Raw genomic sequence first — 22,856 nt, 5'->3', positions numbered from 1 at the left:
AGGTGAGTCTGTGGGGAGAAAGAAAAAGTTGGTTCCAGTCTAAAACAACTGTCCTCATTGGTCAGTTGTGAAATGTGCACTCTGTCTGGTCTGAGCCAAACTAGGAGACCCTCACCAAGTCCCATTAGCTGGCTGTTTGTTCCCTCCCATCCCAGTGTGTCTCCAATGACCTCCAGAGCTCTTGTCTCATGATTAGCTGCTGCTTCGTCAGCTGTCCAGCCTGCCCCACGACACTCAGAGCTGATCAACTTAATGAAATGGTAGAGCTATCAGTCCTCACCCCATCCTCACCCAGTCTCCCCCTGTCCCTCCACACAGCAACACATCCCTCAACTCTGAGTGGAGAAAGGGCATGGAGAAGGGTGATAGGAGGGAGGTGGAGACAGAAGGCTGGTAAAATGACAAGGGGCCTTTATACCTGAACAAACAAACAAGACACACACATGCATGAGATGCAAATTGATCAAGCCACAGGGACCAGCCAGACAAGCACACACTGAGCAGTAAACAATTTACTGCAGGGGGAAGGTGGCTTCATACCAGAGCAATCGAGCCAACGTCAAAGAAGTAGTAAATTCCACCCAGAACCAACGACGCTGCGTCGTCACGTAATCCTTTTCCAGTGATACATGGCCCTCATAAAGTAGGGAATAATTAGGGCACCATACATGTTGAGAAACACATGAACTGTAACAGTTATATGTGTTTGCTGCCTGGTGTGTATGTTATAGTATGCCCCTGCAGCACTCATATAGCAGGGGGTACAGGTCTCCGGTGATATTTTAAAGGGGAATTTAGAGGCTGGCTTCAGTCAGTGTCGTTCTCCTCCAGAAGTTTATTGCCGCTGTACTGCTTCACGGGCAACAGAGACTCCGGTCCCCATTTGTATTCAGGGTGCAGTGCTGTGTGCACCTTGTCTAACGTCCTGTCGCTGTTGAAAAGGAAAACTGACACAATGTTGCCTGGCTGGGGGAGCAGAGCGGTGTCTTCTCATCCTTCTCTCTCTCTCTCTCTCTCTCTCTCTCTTTCTCTCTCTCTCTCCCTCTCTCCCTCTCTCCCTCTCTCTCTCTCTCTCTCTCTCTCTCTCTCTCTCTCTCTCTCTCGGACACTGACACCCACCTTAGATCGTATGAGTGTGCATCTGTGAGAATGTGTGTGTGTGCATGTGTGATTTGTAATGGGTAAAAAATGTAGTAGCCTAATTGCCATCTATTCACGCTTGTTGTGTCGTACATAATATTTCACAATTACAACAACAAACTTAGATACCATTCCTGAGAATTGATGTGCTGCTTATTTCAATTAGATATCGATGCCATGGCTGTCCACGTCAAAATATAAAGAACATCACTAATTCCATTTGAACAGCTTGGAGTGGGCATGATTCATTTATATAAATCAGGTTTGGGGTTCTGTGATGCAGCCTTGTCAAAGTGACACCACAAAGTTGGAGTTTTGGGCAAAAGAAGTCCCTCAGGGCTCATTTAAAGAACTTAATAAGGGTACATTCAGTTTATCAGTACCTTCAGTTTGTTTGGCACAACACTGTCACTTCAATCAATACTTTAGCTCCACTGAAAACGTATAAAAGTCAGATGCTTTACCACTATAGTTTTCATGGGTCTCTGTAGAACAGCATTTGTAACCATGTGTATGAGAAGAATCTGATAGCTTTGACATGGATTTGGCCCAGTTTGGCATGTTAGTGAGATGTCAGGGAGAGAGGCAGAACTTAGTGTTGTCGCTGGTCTCAGCACATGGCAACACAATGTTTAAAGCAGCAAACACTCGATGGGATGGTAACCGTATAGTATACTGTACCCCAGAGGTAGATTAGAAAACAAAGTGGTATGTTCATACGTGGGTTAGTGCTTGTGTGAAGGGTCTGTCAGGGCGGATGGGTGGGCAGCAGCCAGCAAGTCAGCTGCCAGAGCAGGATGGCGACATCTGGACCGGGAGGGGATTCTCCCATCTCCATCGTCAGCCATGGACCTCGGCTTAACCAGGGTTTTATCCTGATCTCTGCTCCACATACCATACGGACACACATGAGGGCCACAGACAGCACGGCCAAAGGCCAGGACTACAACCCAAAGCTTACACCACCATGACCATGTCGACCCAAACGTTTCTTACTTGACACTGTGATTTACAGTGCCTTCAGAAAGCATTCACACCCCCTTGACCATTTCCACATTTTGTTGTGTTACAAAGTGGGATTAAAATAGATTTAATTGGGATTTTATTGACAAAGATCTTCACAAAATAACATTTTAACGTTTTTTTTTTATGAATGGAAAATTAAACACTAACATATCTTGATTAGAAAATTATTCAACCCCCTGAGTCAATACAGGTTAGAATCACCTTTGGCAGCGATTACAGCTCTGGACACCTGAATTGTACAATATTTCCCATTATAGGAATTCTTCAAGCTCTGTCAAGTTGGTTTTTGATCATTGCTAGACAGCCATTTTCAGGTCTTGCCATAGATTTTCAAGACAATTTAATTCAAAACTGTAACTAGGCCACTAGGTCTAGGAGCACGAGGACAGATGCAGAGCCTCAGTCTGACGCCATTAAAAGGTAATTTACCACTTTCGCAAGTGCAGTCTCAGTGCTATGATAGGGTCTAAAACCAGACTGAAGCGTTTCGTATACATTGTTTGTCTTCAGGAAGGCAGTGAGTTGCTGCGCAACAGCTTTTTCTAAAATGTTTGAGAGGAATGGGAGATTCGATATATAGTTTTTAATATTTTCTGGGATAAGGTTTGACTTTTTCAAGAGAGGCTTTATTACTGCCACTTTTAGTGAGTTTGGTACACATCCGGTGGAATAAGCTGTTTATTATGTTTGACATAGGAGGGCCAAGCACAGGAAGCAGCTCTTTCAGTAGTTCAGTGGGAATAGGGTCCAGTATGCAGCTTGAAGGTTTAGAGGCCATGATTATTTTCATCATTGTGTCAAGAGATATAGTACTAAAACACTTGAGTGTCTCCCTTGATCCTAGGCCCTGGCAGAGGTGTGCAGACTCAGGACAACTGAGGTTTGGAGGAATACGCAGATTTAAAGAGGAGTCCGTAATATGCTTTCTAATGATCATGATCTTTTCCTCAAAGAAGTTCATTAATTTATCACTGCTGAAGTGAAAGCCATCCTCTCTTGGGGAATGCTGCTTTTTAGTTAGCTTTGCGGCAGTATCAAAAATACATTTTGGATTGTTCTTGTTTTCCTCAATTAAGTTGGAAAAATAGGATGATCGAGCAGCAGTGAGGGCTCTTCGATACTGCACGGTACCAAGCTAGTCGGAAGACTTCCAGTTTGGTGTGGTGCCATTTCCTTTCCAATTTTCTGGAAGCTTGCTTCAGAGCTCGGGTATTTTCTGTATACCTGGGAGCTAGTTTCTTATGACAAATGTTTTTTGTTTTTAGGGGTGTGACTGCATCTAGGGTATTGCGCAAAGTTAAATTGAGTTCCTCAGTTAGGTGGTTAACTGATTTTTGTCCTCTGATAGGCAGAGGGAGTCTGGAAGGGCATCAAGGAATCTTTGGGTTTATAGCACGGCTTTTGATGATCCTTGGTTGGGGTCTGAGCAGATTATTTGTTGCAATTGTAAACTTAATAAAATGGTGGTCCGACAGTCCAGGATTATGAGGAAAAACATTAAGATCCACAACATTTATTCCATGGGACAAAACTAGGTCCAGCGTATGACTGTGACAGTGAGTGGGTCCAGAGACATGTTGGACAAAACCCAATGAGTCAATGATGGTTCCGAAATCCTTTTGGAGTGGGTCTGTTGACTTTTCCATGTGAATATTAAAGTCACCAAAAATTAGAATATTATCTGCCATGACTACAAGGTCCGATAGGAATTCAGGGAACTCAGTAAGGAACGCTGTATATGGCCCAGGAGGCCTGTAAGCAAGAACCCTGGCTAACAATTTGAATCAGCAATACAAAATTGGGTTTAATTATTTATTTACTAAATACCCAACCAATCACACAGAACTACATATACAAAGAATTAATTATACCTGGATAATTATTTACGTCATAAAGGAAAACGTCCCTAGGAACAGATTTGACAGCTTGTTACACAAAGGAAAAGGGGCTGGGTTGAGTGAAATAGTGGGAAGACAGGAACAAAGGCGAAGCTGTGCTATCGTAAATACAGTATCTTATGCATTCTAAATTAAGAAAGGAAAATGCAATAAATATTTACTCTGAGCTGCGCTTCAGTAGGTTGGTGGTAGATGGAAGACCTTGTTGCCAAACCGAGTCCTCTGTTCTTTGAAGAATGTCGCTGGTGGTCACTTGGATATGTTGTAGTAACGTTGTTGTGTGGTAGATGGGATACTCTGTCTGTTCCTTTCTAAGCTGCGTTTGCAGCTGCGGTCGCTAACTCAACGGCTAGGAGGTATCACTTCTGTCGTGAATAAGAGTTCAAAGTTCATACCATTCGCTACCAAAGCTCATGCTGATGTTGGCTTCGTTCTGTAGTTTTATCTGAACCATTCTGACATAGGATCGTCATCCTACCTCATTGGAACAGGAAGTTCTGTTGTCGTCAAGGGCTTATATAGGAAGAGAGAGGAGGGTGTGTTTGAAAAGTTGTATAGCCCTTGTCCCTTCACAGGGGAGGGCCACTAATTGAGCAGCCCTATCTTATGAAAATCCAAATCTCACATTTTAGAAGCTAAAATCACATTTCATCCCATCACAAATAATTTCATATTCAAACATCTAAATTGAACAACAATTCAATGTGAATCTGATAACTCTGATGTGTAGACTTTCCACTGTAGAGTTTGTCATCTTATCATTGATGAGAATGTCTCAGATGACAACCGAACTGACATCATATTCATTAAGTACCACTGCACATGTTCAATTTTTCGGATTACCAGAATATAGTTAATTTCCCCCCACCTTCTGATGTTCCCAGAATCTCTATGTTAACCAAGGGTTTTTTAAATGTAACCTCAGTAAGTTAGAGAAGGGAAAAGGGGGGAAGAGGTATTTATGACTGTCATAAACCTATCCCCCAGGCCAACGTCATGACACTTCCTAATGGGTCTGGCAATGATGTCAAATTGGTTCTATATGACCTGTCTGTTTGTGAGGGCAACAAATGTGTTGTGTGCACTTTCAATATAGTATGAGACATTACCCCATTACTCCTGTGCTGCAGCTGCATGAAGATGACATGAAAATGTAGTAGCCCTGCATTATTACCCAACTGCTAAATTATTAACAACCTGCCTGTCATTGTACCACTGACACACAGAGACGGGACATCTGTTAAGTTATTAACAACAACCTGCCTGTCATTGTACCACTGGCACACAGAGACAGGACATAACCTGCTGGCCTTTGCCCTACTAACACCACAGAGACAGGACACACTGTAAACGTCCAAACCCATTCTACCTTACACACCCTCAAATCGAAAAGCATAATCTTAAATCAGAAATCAGCAGGTTGTAGGCGACCCAATGCTCCCCACTTCTTTTGTTGTGTTTTCACTTTGAACAAAAACAAGGGGGTTGAGCCCTGAGCCATCTTGGGCTGGCCTTCTGGGCTAGGAGTGTCTTTGTGTTAATCCTGCTAACTCGAATGACCCTGCTGCCCCAGAGCTGGAGAGGAAGTGAAAGTCACTTGCACCCTAACATTACAGCCGCCAGAAACAAACCAGGTGAAGCAGGTGAAGGTGGTGTGAAGCCAACAAGCATCATTCTCGGTTCTTGGATCTGAATCAAATCGACCCCAAAAGAGACAAAGAAGCGAGAAAAAGCAGGCTCATGACCAATCCATAAACTCCAGAAAAATGTGAATACATTTTGAAAGGTGGAATAGTGACTCCCAGATGGCCACCGTTGTCATGGTGGGTAATGTTAGGTAAGAGTTGGGTTACATGTTTAGCCTGCTAACTATGTTAGCTGCTAACCTTAGAGTGTTCAATGTTCAAGATAGCTAACAAGGCTACTTAGCAAGCTAACTAACACCTTCTGTATTTAGACTGTTTTGTACTCAAAGGAATCTAATGATGGCATCATGTAGCTACACTGCATAAATCCTACAAGATGCCCAATGCCTTTATTTCAGCTAGCTAAAGCTAGATATGCAGATTGTTTCGCATGTAGATGATAATGCTAGTTAGCTAGGGGGTGAACAGGATTTTTGGCCCAGGACCCCCCCCCCCCAAAAAAAAAAAATACATATAGTACGGTAACATCACACAAACATGTATTTCTCAGGGAGATATGGGTGGGGACGGTCTGATTTAGAGGGTGTGCTGTATGCATTTTCTGTTATGCTTTGTGATTCAATAATAATTTTGTTGGTAATCAATCAAAATTGTTAGCTATATTTGCCTGTTCCGCATATTGCCTGTCTATATACAGCTTTGATTCTTACTTAGTGTTAACTACCCACCAGAATGACTGAATGGAAAACTAGTGTGGTCAGTCAAGTAAACAATGGCACATCTGCATGACATATTGGTGTACTACTGGCCATCATGTCACAGAATGGTACAGTAGCATGACACATGTTTACATGGTTACAGCACCACATCAATGACACTATTGTGACACTGACTTATTTGAGAATTGAACTCTGTGGCAGGGCCGTAAGGATGCATTGCAGTCATACTTGCTCTGATGACCTCCTAGTAGGGAGTGAAAGGTGGGAACCGGGAGTAGCACATAACAGTTTGTGGCCTGGAGGTGTGGGACCTAACAACATGGTCGTCATTCAAAATTTTAACATAACAGAGATGTATTTATGTGGTCAGTATTTTATCATGCAACAAACAGTCCAAGTCATCCATGATTCTGTTACTACGGCAGTGTAGATGCTGATGGGAGAAAAAAATCATATCACTGACATGTATTGGGCTCCCGAGTGCCGCAGCGGTCTAAGGCACTGCATCACTGCCTCACTACAGACACCTTGGTTTGAATCCAGGCTGTATCACAACCGGCCGTGATTTGGAGTCCCATAGGGTGGCGCACAATTGGCCCAGCATTGTCCGGGTTGGGTGGTATAGGCTGTCATTGTAAATGCAAATTTTTTCTTAACTGACTTAAAATAAAATATTGGAATCACTTACTGTATTAGAGCAAGTGTCAATGGCCTTTCCAAACCAAGTTTTCATAGTATTAATTCTAACCCAATGTAATTGTATATTCATTTCTCAAGTTTCAGCAGGAAAAATACTCTAACAAGCATAATGTCTGCCATTCTGTATGAACAAAAGTTCCCCACCAAGCCATTTGCACTGATGCTCCTGGAGAAACTCTTGTTAGGTTAGTAGTGAGACAGGAGGGACGAGTCAGTCTTTGGAGGTTATTGGCACCGTGTGGGAAATCATCAAATGAATTCTTACTTCAATAGTATATGGTAAAATGCAATGTCATATTCCCGTACACCCCACTGTATCCTGTATATATGCCAAATAAACTTATTTAGATTTGATTTAGATTTGATAACGTTTTTTAAATGCAATTTGAGTTAATTATAGTGAGCACGTTTGCACCGTTTATGAATTTAACAATTAATAAATTGATGCTTGGTAACATATTGGCCATGGTCTCACCAGAGAGAGAGAGGAGGTAGGTAATACTGGCAATGGTCTCACCAGAGAGAGAGAAGGTAGGTAATACTGGCCATAGTCTAACCTGAGAGAGAGAAGGCAGGTAATACACTGGCCATAGTCTCGCCTGGGAGAGAGAACCTAGGTAATATATTCTCAATGTTCTCACCAGAGAAAGAGGAAGTAGGTAATAATATACTGGCCATGGTCTCACCTGAGAGAGCGAATGAAGGTAATAATATACTGGCCATAGTATCACCTGAGAGAGAGGATGTAGGTAATAATATACTGGCCATAGTATCACCTGAGAGAGAGGATGTAGGTAATAATATACTGGCCATAGTCTCACCTGAGAGAGATAATGTTGGTAATAATATACTGGCCATAGTATCACCTCAGAGAGAGAATGTAGGTAATAATATACTGGTCATAGTCTCACCTGAGAAAGAGGATGTAGGTAATAATATACTGACCATAGTCTCACCTGAGAGAGAGGAGGTCGGTTATAATATACTGGCCATGGTCTCACCTGAGAGAGAGAGGATGTAGGTAATAATATACTGACCATGGTCTCACCTGAGAGAGAGGATGTAGGTAATAATATACTGGCCATAGTCTCACCTGAGAGAGAGGATGTAGGTAATAATATACTGACCATAGCCTCACCTGAGAGATATAATGTCGGTAATAATATACTGGCCATAGTATCACCTGAGAGAGATAATGTAGGTAATAATATACTGACCAGAGTCTCACCTGAGAGAGATAATGTTGGTAATAATATACTGGTCATAGTATCACCTGAGAAAGAGGATGTAGATAATAATATACTGGCCATGGTCTCACCTGAGAGAGAGGGTAGGTAATATACTATGTAGTCCTTCTAATGAGAGTAATGTCTGCCATTCTGTATTAATAAAAGTTTCCTACCAAGCCCTTAGCACTGATGCTCCTGGAGATATGCTTGCTTGGTTGGTAGTGGGACAGGAGGGACAAGTCTGTCTGTGGCCAATAGTGACCATAGTATGGCCAATAGTCCACCAATACGTCATGAATATGAACTATTGTTTATTTGACTGACCATGCTGGATATTCATTCAGCCATTCTGGTGGGTAGTTCACTCTAAGTAGAAATCAATGCTGTACATAGATAGGCAATGTGCTGAACAGGCAAACATAGATAACTATTTTGGTCAATTTCAAGCAAAACAATTATTGAATCACAAAGCATAACAGAAAATGCATACAGCATTTCTTACCTTGGTCAATTAACAAAACAATTATTGAATTACAAAGCACAACATAAGTATCTCCCTGAAAATACATGTTTGTGTGATGTTAATTTACCAAATGTTATGCATACATGCATTTTTTTGGGGTGTACCTGGGCCGAAAATGCTGTTTACCACCTAGCTAGCTAGCTAGTTATTTACAAATGAAACACTATCATGTCAACAATCTGCATATCTTGCTTTTGCTAGCTAATGTTAGTCAGTTGAAATAAAGGCATTGGGGGTTTGTGCAGTGTAGGTTTATGATGCCATTGTTAGATTCCTTTGAGTACAAAACAGACCAAATACAGTAGATGTTAGCTAGCTTGAACATTGAACACACTAAGTTTAGCAGCTAACGTAGCTAGCAGGCTAAACACGCGACCTAACACTTGCTGACTGGTATGTCAGTGGAGGCTGCTGAGGAGCGGACTGCTCATAATAATGGCTGGAACTGTCACAATCGTAATAAGAAGCGGACCAAAGCGCAGCGTGGTGTGAATGCATCATTTAATAAATGACAAAAAACACAAAGTAAACGGTACAGAAACAATAAACAAATAACGACCGTGAAGCTGACAAAAGCAACTAACATAGACAATCACCCACAAACAAACAGTGAAACCCAGGCTACCTAAGTATGATTCTCAATCAGAGACAACTAATGACACCTGCCTCTGATTGAGAACCATACTAGGCCGAAACATAGAAATCCCCAAATCATAGAAAAACAAACATAGACTGCCCACCCCAACTCACGCCCTGACCATACTAAATAACGACAAAACAAAGGAAATAAAGGTCAGAACGTGACAGGAACGGTGCGGTATTTGATACCATTCCACCTATTCCGCTCCAGCCATTACCACGAGCCAGTCCTCCCCATTTAAGGTGCCACCAACCTCCTGTGTTACCAGTCCATGAGAACGGTGACCATTTCAGCGTCACTGTTCCACCTTTCAAAATGTATTCAAATCAAATCAAATTGTATTGGTCACATACACATATTTATCAGATGTTATTGCAGGTGTAGCGAAATGCTTGTCTTCCTAGCTCCAACAGTGCAGTAGTATCTAACAGTGCAGTAGTATCTAAAAAACGATTCACAACAATAAACACAAATCTACAAGTAAAATAATGGAATTAAGAAATATATAAATATTAGATTGAGCATTGTCAGAGTGGCATTGACTAAAATACAATAAAATAGAATACAGTATATACATGTGAGTTGAGTAAAGCAGTATGTAAGCATTATTTAAACATTATTAAAGTGGCTTGTGTTCCCTTATTAAAGTGGCCAGTGATTCCAAGTCTATGTATATAGGGCAGCACCCTCTAAGGTGCAATGTTGCGTAACCAGGTGGAAGCCGGCTAGTGATGGCTATCTAACAGTCTGATGGCCTTAAGATAGAAGTTGTTTTTCCACTCTCTCGGTCCCAGCTTTGATGCACCTTTACTGACCTCGCCTTCTGGATGATAGCGGGTTGAACAGGCCATGGCTGGGTTGGTTAATGTCCTTTGATGATGTTTTTGGCCTTCCTGTGATATCGGGTGCTGTAGGTGTCCTGGAAGGCAGGTAGTTTGCCCCCGGTGATACGTTGGGTAGACCTCACCACCATCTAGAGAGCCCTGCGGTTGCGGGCGGTGCAGTTGCCATACCGAGCAGCGATACAGCTCGACAGGATGCTCTCAATTGGACAAGACAAATTTCTTCAGCCTCCTGAGGTTGAAGAGGCACTGTTGTGCCTTCTTCACCACACTGTCTGTGTGGGTGGACCATTTCAGATCGTCAGTGATGTGTACACCGAGGAATCACCTTCTCCACTACAGTCCCGTCGATGTGGATAGGGGCATGCTCCCTCTGCTGTTTCCTGAAGTCCACGATCAACTCCTTTGTTTTGTTGATGTTGAGTGAGAGGTTATTTTCCTGGCACTACTCTCCCAGGGCCCTCACCTCCCTGCTGGCTGTCTCGTCATTGTTGGTAATCGGGCCTACTATTGTTGTGTCATCTGCAAACTTGATGATTGAGTTGGAGGCGTGCGTGGCCATGCAGTCATGGGTGAACAGGGAGGATCAGGGAGGATCAGCAAAGTGGAGGTGTTGTTTCCTACCTTCACCACCTGGGGGCAGCCCGTCAGGAAGTCCAGGACCCAGTTGCACAAGGCAGGGTTCAGACCCAGGGCCCTGAGCTTAATGATGAGCTTAGAGGGTACAATGGTGTTGAATGCTGAGCTACAGTCAATGAACAGCAGTTCCAATGTTTTTCCGGTTTATAGATTGGTCTTGAGCAGTCTTTTTCTCACTTCTTTTTATTTTTTTGGGTCGAGTTGATTCAGATCCAAGAACATAGAATTATGTTTGTTTGCTTCATCTGCTGTGTTTGTTTCTGGAAGTGGTAACTTTAGGTTGTAAATGACTTCCTCTCCAGCTCTGGGGCAGCAGGGCCATTCAAGTAGCAAAAAGACACAGCTAGCCTAGAAGGCCAGCCCAAGGCGGCTCAGGGCTCGACACCCTTGTTTCGTTCAAAGTGAAAACACTACACAAGAGGTGAGGCGGCATAGGGTCGCCCACAACCTGTGGATTTCTGATTTAAAGCACAGGCATGATAGGAGAAACCTCCAAATCTCCAAAAATCTCCCCCCATGCAGAGACGGTCAGAGAGATCATTACTCTCAGATTAATCGTGTTTTCATTCCACGGCGGATCAATCACTTGTCATGTACACTTAATGCAACAGCATGTATGAATTATGTCCAGCTTGCTCGTGGCTTAGGAAAGCAAAGCAGAGCAGGGATCTTGATTTGGATGGTGACATAAACTAATATCATTGAGTGTATCAGTTTGATGTGATTTTCTTCCCCGGGGTCATGGGGTGGGAGATAAATCAGAGGCTGCTGGGATTGGAAACATGCAGACTGGGAGTTCACTGTATGGAAGCAGGTAGGGTAGAGGGAACATGGGGCTGAATATTGGACAGTAGGATACATTTTTACTATGACAGCCTATAGCTCCAGTTTATTATGAGGCCATGATATGGAGAATAATCTCATCAGGACTAAAGAAGTAAATCTACAGGGAGGTGTCAGGGATATGACAGGTTGACAGGCCCTGTCCGCGCTCCGCTAGGGCCCACGATGATCAAATCACCAGACGACAGACATAGAGTCACAGCTGAGAGGGACTCACCTTGCACTGCATCCAATATTGTGGTGACACCTGGCATTGGGATGTAAAATTGAGTTGAATATTAACCTAGATAAAATGTGACAACAATACAAGCCATTACGTCTTGTTGGAGTGGAAAAGCAGGTGCATGTGTCTGATTTCAGACATGGCAGATATGTCAAAGTCACATCCTTCCAGATGAGGCAATGTGTCTAAAGGCTAAGTTGTCTTTAAGAGAAAATATTAACTCTCAAACCACCATGTTGTTCTGTTAGTGGAGCTAGAATATAAACACTGTGAGTGTGGCTACTCTAGTAGTCTGTTTTTATCAGTGTGCAGTATTGTCACAAAGCTGCTTCCCCCACTTGTTCTATTTTGGTCACCATCTGCAAAGGCAGGAAACAAATGTCACTTAACAGTAATACTTCTGTGAACTAAACTATTCTACTTTGTTCTATCCTTGTATAGCTGACAGTAGTATCAGGAGTTTAGGTAATATTATATGATGTGCAATATGGCATTTATTGAATGTTGTCTAAAGTATAGAAAAAAGAGGCAGAGGCTTTTGGCACTAAGGATTATAGATCCAGCTTGATATTACATTACTTTACATCACAATGAGGGAGCCATGTTATTGGCGATGGACTAGTTAAGTGTTCCCCAGATGGTGGATCGGGACCCAGGCTGGGCCGCAGCTACAGTATATCCTCCTGGGTCGCAGCTACAGTATATCCTCCTGGGTCGCAGCTACAGTATATCCTCCTGGGTCGCAGCTATATCCTCCTGGGTCGCAGCTACAGTACATCCTCCTGGGTTGCAGCTATATCCTCTTGGGTCGCAGCTAAAGCCTGGGTTCTGGCTACAAGTATTGTTTTGTTTATCAGATGGTCCACAAAGCTCTTTAGATAGATCCGAGCTAAACAAAGTCTGGAAACCACGGTAGCAGTGAGGGCCAATGAATAGGAGTTGAGAGGATACTCAGTGGTTAACAGTAAAAGTCTAATTGATTCTAATTTACTCGACAATGCATGACTGGAAGAAGCCGATTCACTGTTTTCACAAAAGCATTTTATTATTCCTATTTAAGTGTATTCAAAATGCTCATGAATTACCAGATTAGTTGAAAGGTAAATGGATTTTGGGGGATTAGAATGACAGTATTTTATCTTCATGGCTTAACTAAACCCATAATCACAGGTGAATGGGAAATGAACTGTGACCATAACGATCGGATGAATTAGTTGGCGGTCTTTGCATTAGCGAAGGTAAAATTGTCAATTACACTGTGTAGGGTTAAACTAATCCTTAATACTGAACACATGCATAATATATGGGAATGTCAAGGAGATTTATACTGATTAGACTTGAAAGGGTTTATTATAAAGGAATTCTAATAGGATTTAATGTAAGTCTTTTTCATGTTAACCCATTGTTGAGTACTTACAAATTATAAAGTTTCCTTACTCAAGTCTAAAATGTGATAGGTATTAAACATTGGGCTGGTCAGCTGAAAAGCAAGAGAAGAGGTAAACTTACCAGCAGAGAGCCACGAGGCACCAGCATGCCTCTCCAAGCCTTGGAGCATATTGATCAAACTGTGCCCAGGATGAGACAGGTGTAAGTCTTAGCAGCAGTTTCATGCACTGAATACGAAATGACCCATTACGTCAACAGTGACAAGCACAACAACCCCCCACCCCACAACCAGATGTACTTACTGTACCACTATGGTCTTAAGATATTGAGCAGGGCTGGGAATTGGGCATGAGGAGAGTGCAGTCATGACTGAGCAGAGGCTCCTGAACAGATGTGATAATAGTAACACTGTAAGCAAATAAATGTGTCATCTCAGCTGACTTTCAACCAATCACCTTTAGGACAAAGGAATAGCTGAAAAGGTGTACAACTAAAATCATTTCATTTCTCAGGCCAGTCCAGACAAAACAAAACACATCTGGCAGGTGTTATTACAATAACACATGTAACCCCTTGACCCCTGTTATTTAGTCACAGTTCTCCCACAGACTACATAAGAGAAGTGGGACAGAGACGGAAATAATTTGCTTCTCTGGTTTGATAAGGAAACAGCAGAGGACAACTGATATTCTAAGGGAACTGCTTTCACCAACTCACCCACTAGAGGGGGATAAGCAATTCCTCATTGTAAACCCATCTGGTCTGAAAGCCAAGGTGAAGATCTTGAAGGATTCTGTTAGGACTGTCTGCCATTAAACAGAGATAGAATATCAACTGTCACATAGTTAGATCTGGTATCTGTTTTACTCTGTCATCTCCCTCTCCCTAACACTTTTAGCTAGATGACAGTTTTAAAAATGCATGGCATAATCTTTGCAGTCACACCAGGGATTTACTCAGTAGTAACGGTGCATGAGGAAACGGTCTGAGCCCTTCTAAGTGCCAGACTGGAACAGTGGCAGAAGCTTTGATCTAATCTGGTTTGTGTGCCCTCGCGCCAGCCAGCGGTGATTTGGGCAGAGTCAAGTGAGAGAGAGAGGTCGCTAAACTGAACACATTCCCACTGATAGGAGGCTGGGTGCTGGAGCTGTGAAAACTTGAGCAGACAACTAACACATATCAAATCCAGGCGCTGAAAATTGGGGACTTGCAGATTCACAGAGATTACAACTAGAGAGCAAAGAATTTGACATGGCAGTGCATTCCAAAATCCAACCCCAGATTACAGAGGTCATAGCGTAGAAGACAAATGATCTCTTGTCTGTGTAGCTTGGGGAAAATCTCCTTCAGGCACATCTTCTCCCAATGCCTGCATGTCTCACAGTAATGACTGTTTGCATACTTAGAGTATCATAGATATATTGCAATAGAGTTTGCTTATGTTCATGTTCACTAGTTTCACAGTGGGATTTTGTTTGTTTCTACTGACTCAACATGACACAAAAGTCATTAAACAAGCTTTTCATGACTGCATCATGACGTAAACAGCAACCTGTCTCTTTTCCATGGTCCCAAACTACAGTATTTACCACTCATCTGTTTCAACCAGGCTTAAGAACCAAATAAACTGTGATCTGAAAAATAAATAGAGTGTAAATGATGTACCCAGACCTGCATTTTCTATTACAATATCCCTGACTAAAATAAATATCCACAGTGAGTTTTGATCCCTAACATTGGAATAAAGCCTCAAGCCATTGTACGAGTTTGGGGGTGGATTTATCTCCATGTAGCACAGTAATAAAAGCCTCTTTCCTGTGTTTTGGAGACTTTGGGTTGTGACCAAGCTACAGAACGACTGCAATGTTCAACAACTTTGAACAGGTTTCATGACTATATTGCCCAGCGTTATTGCAAATCACAGTGGTGTGAGTTCCACTTTTGTTGTCAGCAAGGTCAACTTGGGCTAGATGGTCAAATCAATGTTTCCACTGTGCTGTAATTACCTCCCGATAGCTGTGTCTTTGTTTGGAATACACCTTGGTAATAGGGGGCATATCGACAAACATAAGTCATCTGATTAAGTCGATGATGACTCATTGGCTGTTGTGTTTAATTCCACAACCCCATTTTACCACAGTAATCCCCCATGTAGGTGACCTTCAGAAACCAGCTGTTTCATTGCCTTGATTAAACATGGGGAAGGTCAAGCTCTTTTAAACATGTGGAAGGTCAAGCTCTTTTAAACATGTGGAAGGTCAAGCTCTTTTAATGAGATCCTCCTCAAAGACATTAACCCTAAAGTGTTCCATCATACAATGGCCGGATAAGACGTGGATAATGTCATTGAAGGAAAGCAATACATTCCTGCTCTGTGTTCTTAACAATTTAAAGGATTATCAATCAGCCTGCATGATCAATGACAGAAATATTGCCTATTTTTATGACAGAAAAAACTCAGCAATGATGTCATAAAAGGAAAATATGTATGTCAATCAGCACAACAAATCCATTATGTTTTTGATATGGTCAATATCTAGCAACTTTCATAATGCCTTTCCATTCTCAGCAGCCGTACCATCATTGGTATTCTAGGCTGCTCCGCTACTAATGACAATCTATAATGGTCCTTTCTCAGCCATGTGCTGCTGATAAGGTCCCTGACCAGCAGTGTGATGCAGAAATCCTCTACGGTCCTCTGGGAGGCAGCTTTTCAGAGTGGAGACTATATTACCACGTAGTCCAACCAATTACCCCATGGGAACGTCACCGCCAGTTTACTGGTACACTCCATCTACGCTAACACAAGCCCCTCGTCCCATTCCCTCTGTCAGGCAGGGGTTGAGGAATGGGGACTGCAGTGGGTCCCAGCTATCCTACATGCCTTGATAGGGAGACACAATCATGCCGTGGGCCATGACACCCGCCAAGGAATACTGAGGATTACATTGTAATCACCCCACTGTGATTCAAACACATGCTAAATCAGGTCCCCTTGACAGGATACCACACACACACGCACACACTCACACACACTCACACACACCACACAGCGTCAGGCCCGCAGGCGGCAGTGTGACAGATAACTCATAGAGGATGACTCTGTCTGACAGAAGGACACAGTATCTGACCAGACATTAAATGGATTGGTGAATGTAATGCTGTAGGATCTAACTCCATTCAACTGCATTGTGAAATACATCATTTTTTTCTACTTTGCCCTACAGCTATAAATATCTGGAAGATCAAAACAAGCTAAAGAGTTTCTGGTCGATTTGATCATTTATTCATTACCTGGAACATGAATGTAGGATTTATGATTTCAAACTAAAAGTTAATCCCTTAACAAACTTTGTTACTGTCACTGTGTCACTGTACTTTGGGAAAATTGCATTGATGTCTATTAGCAATGCAGTGTCTTTAAACACTGATCTTATCAATTCATTTCAAAGGCTCATCTAAGGGAAAACTGTCATCCAAGTTAAGTTACATTAAGTATTTTCCGTAAACAATGCCGTAGAAATACAGCACGTAGCTGCCGTTAAAACCAGCCTCCATGGCCAAAACCAGGTCTCCACCTATTCACAGCACATAATACCCATGCATTCAGACGTTTTGCCGATTAAGTTGGAATAGCTCTGCAGCATTATTTCAGAGGGGGGAAAAACGTCACGAGAGATAAATGGTAAATCCTTGTTCTCCATTTGTTGCATTAAACAGTAGGCACCATCTGCTGTATTCAACTGCAGAGTACAACAGTAGTGGGGCCGCAGCTGCCATCCGCAGGCACAGCAACCTGCTCACTGCCTTGTGTTGCACGCCAAACACTCACACAAAAAATAGTACCCTGGGTCTCTCATCATCCACCTGACCCAACCCACCACTCATGGCCGCTTACATAGAGACAGACCTGCACATGAAGCACATGACTCACAGATGAAGCTAAAATGTCTCTAAACTACAGACAGTTGGTTTGGTTGGCTTGCCTGGAGGGATTACTAAGTATTATCACAACGTTGCACAAATGACACTAAACGGTCCCATGTATCTAATACAAATGTCTTTACCCATCTCTCTTCTCTCCTCCTCTCATCCCCACCCTCGTCCCCTCTCTCAGGCAGTAGGTGACTGAGATGGGCGTTCGTCTAGGCCCCTTGAGCGACTCCCCGTGGTGGTGGCCGCTACTGCTGCTGTTGCTGCTCTGCACTGCCCCCTGGTGCCAAGGTCGGCCTTTCGCAACGCCCTTGCCAGCAGTCAACGTGGCGGTGGTGTTCAGTGGCTCGGCCTACCAGCAGGAGATCAAGGGGCGTCTCAGCAGGGAGAACTTCATGGACCTGCCCTTGGAGGTGAATCCCATCACAGTGCTGGTAAACAACACCAACCCTCGGGCCCTGCTCACACGCATCTGTGACACACTGGCGGCCAACCGCGTACATGGTGTGGTGTTTGAGGACAACATCGGCTCGGAAGCCGTGGCACAGATCCTGGACTTCATTGCCCTGCAGACGGCCGTGCCCATCGTGGGCATCAGCGGGGGCTCCGCCATGGTCCTGCCACACAAGGTCAGTGACCAGGATTGGGCTGGGGGACACTTGGTGTCTAGGCTGCCTGAGGAACATGCTTAAGTTCATCTTCTTTTTATTTTTGAAATAACCTTGAAGGCCACATTATTTGTTTCCCCAAACTGCTGTAGAGAGTAGCAGCTTAACTGATGTGTGGTTTATGACTACACAGTCTCATTACCTCAGAGGTTTTAAACCCTTTATATTCTAGTGACTGTGAAATAAAGAACTGGGAAAGACCCCTGGCACAACTCACAGTACAAATAATAAAACCAAAATAACAATCTCAACAACTCAGGTCCCCCAAGGTGAGCAAAGCACTCAGATCTTGAAAGCTCTCCACCACACACACACACAGGCCAACCGTCATTAGTCTGGTGATTATCAGAGTCATAATGAACATTAGCAGACACACATTGCCATTTCCAGGTGACTTACAGCACATGATTATATACTCACTGAATGTTAATGCTGCCCATACAGACACTGTGGGTTTTTGTGTCTGGCGGTCTTAGGCCAGAAAGACTGAAACAACAAGATAAGGTGTTAAACCAGGTAGTAGAGGGATGTCCAAATACTGCATCTAATACACTCATTAAAATATGAAGGTCAAAATCAAAACCTGTTAGCCTCTGCCACTTCATCCTTGTTCTATTTTTAAACTTCTGGTCCCACCAGACACAAAGATGTTAAACTAGAGAAATCTATTTGTATTTGCTGGTAACAAATTTATAGTTTACAGTTGGACCCCTCATGTCAATAGAGTTATGCAATGATTTGAAATGTTGTATTACCCGGCATCATGCACTGGAGTTTGCCACCAGTAAATTATCAGAGGGATGTTTGTGATACAGATTAGACTGCCGTTAAATTGCTTTTAGAGTAAAGCCTCATAGGTTTAGGAGCAATGATCCCTCTCCCAGAGTGTTACACAAAGGGCTCAGCCACAGAGAGAAACTTTAATTAGACTGAGCATCACAATACTAGTCACAGAGACAGAGAATGCACGTTATGAGCATCACAATACTACTCACAGAGACAGAGAATGCACGTTATGAGCATCACAATACTACTCACAGAGACAGAGAATGCACGTTATGAGCATCACAATACTACTCACAGAGACAGAGAATGCACGTTATGAGCATCACAATACTACTCACAGAGACAGAGAATGCACGTTATGAGCATCACAATACTACTCACAGAGACAGAGAATGCACGTTATGAGCATCACAATACTACTCACAGAGACAGAGAATGCATGTTATGAGCATCACAATACTACTCACAGAGACAGAGAATGCACATTATGAGCGTCACAATACTACTCACGGAGACAGAGAATGCACGTTATGAGCATCACAATACTTGTCACAGAGACAGAGAATGCACGTCATGAGCATCACAATACTACTCACAGAGACAGAGAATGCACGTTATGAGCATCACAATACTACTCACAGAGACAGAGAATGCACGTTATGAGCATCACAATACTACTCACAGAGACAGAGAATGCACGTTATGAGCATCACAATACTACTCACAGAGACAGAGAATGCATGTTATGAGCATCACAATACTACTCACAGAGACAGAGAATGCACATTATGAGCGTCACAATACTACTCACGGAGACAGAGAATGCACGTTATGAGCATCACAATACTACTCACAGAGACAGAGAATGCACGTTATGAGCATCACAATACTACTCACAGAGACAGAGAATGCACATTATGAGCGTCACAATACTACTCACGGAGACAGAGAATGCACGTTATGAGCATCACAATACTACTCACAGAGACAGAGAATGCACGTTATGAGCATCACAATACTACTCACAGAGACAGAGAATGCACATTATGAGCGTCACAATACTACTCACGGAGACAGAGAATGCACGTTATGAGCATCACAATACTACTCACAGAGACAGAGAATGCACATTATTAGCATCATAATACAACTCACAGAGACAGAGAATGCACATTACGAGCATCACATCTTTATTGGTTCTATGCAAATGGATGTAGGCTGAGGATACAGAGGACTGGTGGGACATAGCTCGCCAATCCACCGACCATAAACAAAGTGTTTATTCAGCGGGGGAAAATGGAGGGTGATAAAGCAGGCTGGCTGACCTCGGGCCGGTCAGAGCAAGAAGAGAATACTGCTGCATTGTAATGTCTAATCAATTCCAGTAATTTCAGCTCCGGTAGCTGGTTGTTTGAGTATGCGGCACGCAGGGAACTGAGTTGCGGAAAATATGAGGTCTGCCCACCACCCTCGATTTCCATCAGTTAATCCACAGCTCAAATAGGATTTTCTCTCCCTCATGTTTGTGAGATTTTCTTAATAAACGTGAGAAACGTGTTCCTCCACAACAGGAGATGGCCAGGGCCATGGACTCACAGTACCTTGATTATGCATTCACATTCATACAAATCCTCATGGGGTTGCAGTTCAATAGAGAGCTGGTTAAAAAATGGATGCGTTCCAACTCAATTGAATTGAAATACATTTTTCTAAACAACAAATTGATTCATTGATTCAATCTTTACTTTGTGTGTGGCCGAGATGACTGCGAGGGAAAGTGTATTTGTTAGAAGTAACCCGGGGTCCATCAACAAAACAGTAATCAATATAGGAAACGCTCACAAAATGTGTTTGTGTAGGCCTCCCGGGTGGCGCAGTGGTTAAGGGCGCTGTACTGCAGTGCCAGCTGTGCCATCAGAGACTCTGGGTTCGCGCCCAGGCGCCCAGGCTCTGTTGTAACCGGGAGGTCCATGGGGCGATGCACAATTGGCCTAGCGTCGTCCGGGTTAGGGAGGGCTTGGCCGGTAGGGATGTCCTTGTCTCATTGTGCACCAGGGACTCCTGTGGTGGGCTGGGCACAGTGTGCGCTAACAAAGGTTGCCGGTGTTTCCTCTGGCACATTGGTGTGGCTGGCTTTTGGGTTGGATGCGCGCCGTCTTAAGAAGCAGTGTGGGTTGTGTATTGGAGGACGCATGACTTTCAACCTTCGTCTCTCCTGAGCCCGTACGGGAGTTGTAGCGATGAGACAAGATAGTAGCTACTAAACAATTGGATACCATGAAAAAGGGGTAAAAAAAATGTGTTTGTGTGCTTACCCACTAGAAATTAATATTCATGACTTCATTTAAAATGTGATGGCACTTAAATGTCACCACTTCAGATGCAGCTATTTATATCAAATCAAATCAAATTTATTTATATAGCCCTTCGTGCATCAACTGATATCTCAAAGTGCTGTACAGAAACCCAGCCTAAAACCCCAAACAGCAAGCAATGCAGGTGTAGAAGCACGGTGGCTAGGAAAAACTCCCTAGAAAGGCCAAAACCTAGGAAGAAACCTAGAGAGGAACCAGGCTATGTGGGGTGCCAGTCCTCTTCTGGCTGTGCCGGGTGGAGATTATAACAGAACATGGTCAAGATGTTCAAATGTTCATAGATGACCAGCATGGTCGAATAATAATAAGGCAGAACAGTTGAAACTGGAGCAGCAGCACAGTCAGGTGGACTGGGGACAGCAAGGAGTCATCATGTCAGGTATTCCTGGGGCATGGTCCTAGGGCTCAGGTCCTCCGAGAGAGAGAAAGAAAGAGAGAATTAGAGAGAGCATATGTGGGATGGCCAGTCCTCTTCTGGCTGTGCCGGGTGGAGATTATAACAGAACATGGCCAAGATGTTCAAATGTTCATAAATGACCAGCATGGTCGAATAATAATAAGGCAGAACAGTTGAAACTGGAGCAGCAGCACAGCCAGGTGGACTGGGGACAGCAAGGAGTCATCATGTCAGGTAGTCCTGGGGCATGGTCCTAGGGCTCAGGTCCTCCGAGAGAGAGAAAGAGAGGAGAGAATTAGAGAACGCACACTTAGATTCACACAGGACACCGAATAGGACAGGAGAAGTACTCCAGATATAACAAACTGACCCTAGCCCCCCGACACATAAACTACTGCAGCATAAATACTGGAGGCTGAGACAGGAGGGGTCAGGAGACACTGTGGCCCCATCCGAGGACACCCCCGGACAGGGCCAAACAGGATATAACCTTTAAGATAGATAATTAGCTTTTCAATGAGCCTGAGCGATTGCTCACCATTGATTGATTGGTGGGACGCCGTCCAAGCTGGTTGACAAGCCAACTCAATCACTTAAAATGTTGTCTCTGAGAAAGCCTGGAGTTTAATCTCGCTCGAAGAGGAAGGCTAAAATTAACAGAGAACAGATTCCTATCCTGGGGAGATTTTGCTCAATTAGCATGTTGATTAGCTAAATTACAATAACCCATGAGAAACCTATTATTCCCTTTTTTTCTCGCAATTAGAAAAAAGTTAAAACAATCATTGGATAATCAATAGCCTAGCAGACACAAAGAATCCAATCAATGGAATGTATGTGGGTGAGGACAAACAGGGGTTTACAAGAAGTATGGGACAAATTCAGACAAGCCCAACTGTCTGTCTGCAGCCATCAAACAGAGAGAGAGTTTCCTTAACAGAGGATTATAATCTAACTGTGAGGATTGTAGCCATATATCACCTTCTGCTGGAATTTAAATAAAATCTGCTTCACCATTGGCAATCAATCATGGCTAACACGCCTGCCTGGAATGTTAAAACGCAAGGGGGGCTTTGGTGCATTCATTCCCACTGGGGATTTACAACCAGGGGTGACTGGTAGCTGCTATGTACGACATGATGGTAAAGATGCTTCATGATGGTAAAGGAGCCTTATGCTCCTCTTCCTTCTCAGGATGAAATACATATGTAGGATCTTCATTTGACCAGTTTCTCACAGCT

General features: G+C 43.3%; 1 protein-coding gene across 2 annotated transcripts in view; it reads left to right on the top strand.

The window, feature by feature from the left end:
• The window catches only part of LOC110538550 (glutamate receptor ionotropic, NMDA 2C), an 80,326-nt gene that overhangs the window by 5,008 nt on the left and 52,462 nt on the right, over positions 1-22,856 (top strand). For both annotated transcript variants that reach the window (XM_090193722.1, XM_090193721.1), the window contains exon 2: positions 17,574-18,018. In XM_090193722.1, the coding sequence (XP_090049848.1) occupies positions 17,590-18,018 (429 nt within the window). In that variant the 5' untranslated portion in view covers positions 17,574-17,589. The remainder of the gene's footprint in view (positions 1-17,573; positions 18,019-22,856) is intronic.

Source organism: Oncorhynchus mykiss, chromosome 12 (assembly GCF_057628025.1).
Source record: "Oncorhynchus mykiss isolate SJ-2025 chromosome 12, ASM5762802v1, whole genome shotgun sequence".
NCBI classification, from domain to species: domain Eukaryota; kingdom Metazoa; phylum Chordata; class Actinopteri; order Salmoniformes; family Salmonidae; genus Oncorhynchus; species Oncorhynchus mykiss.
Note: the sequence above shows the minus strand (reverse complement) of the source record. Positions and strands in the feature narration are given on the sequence as shown.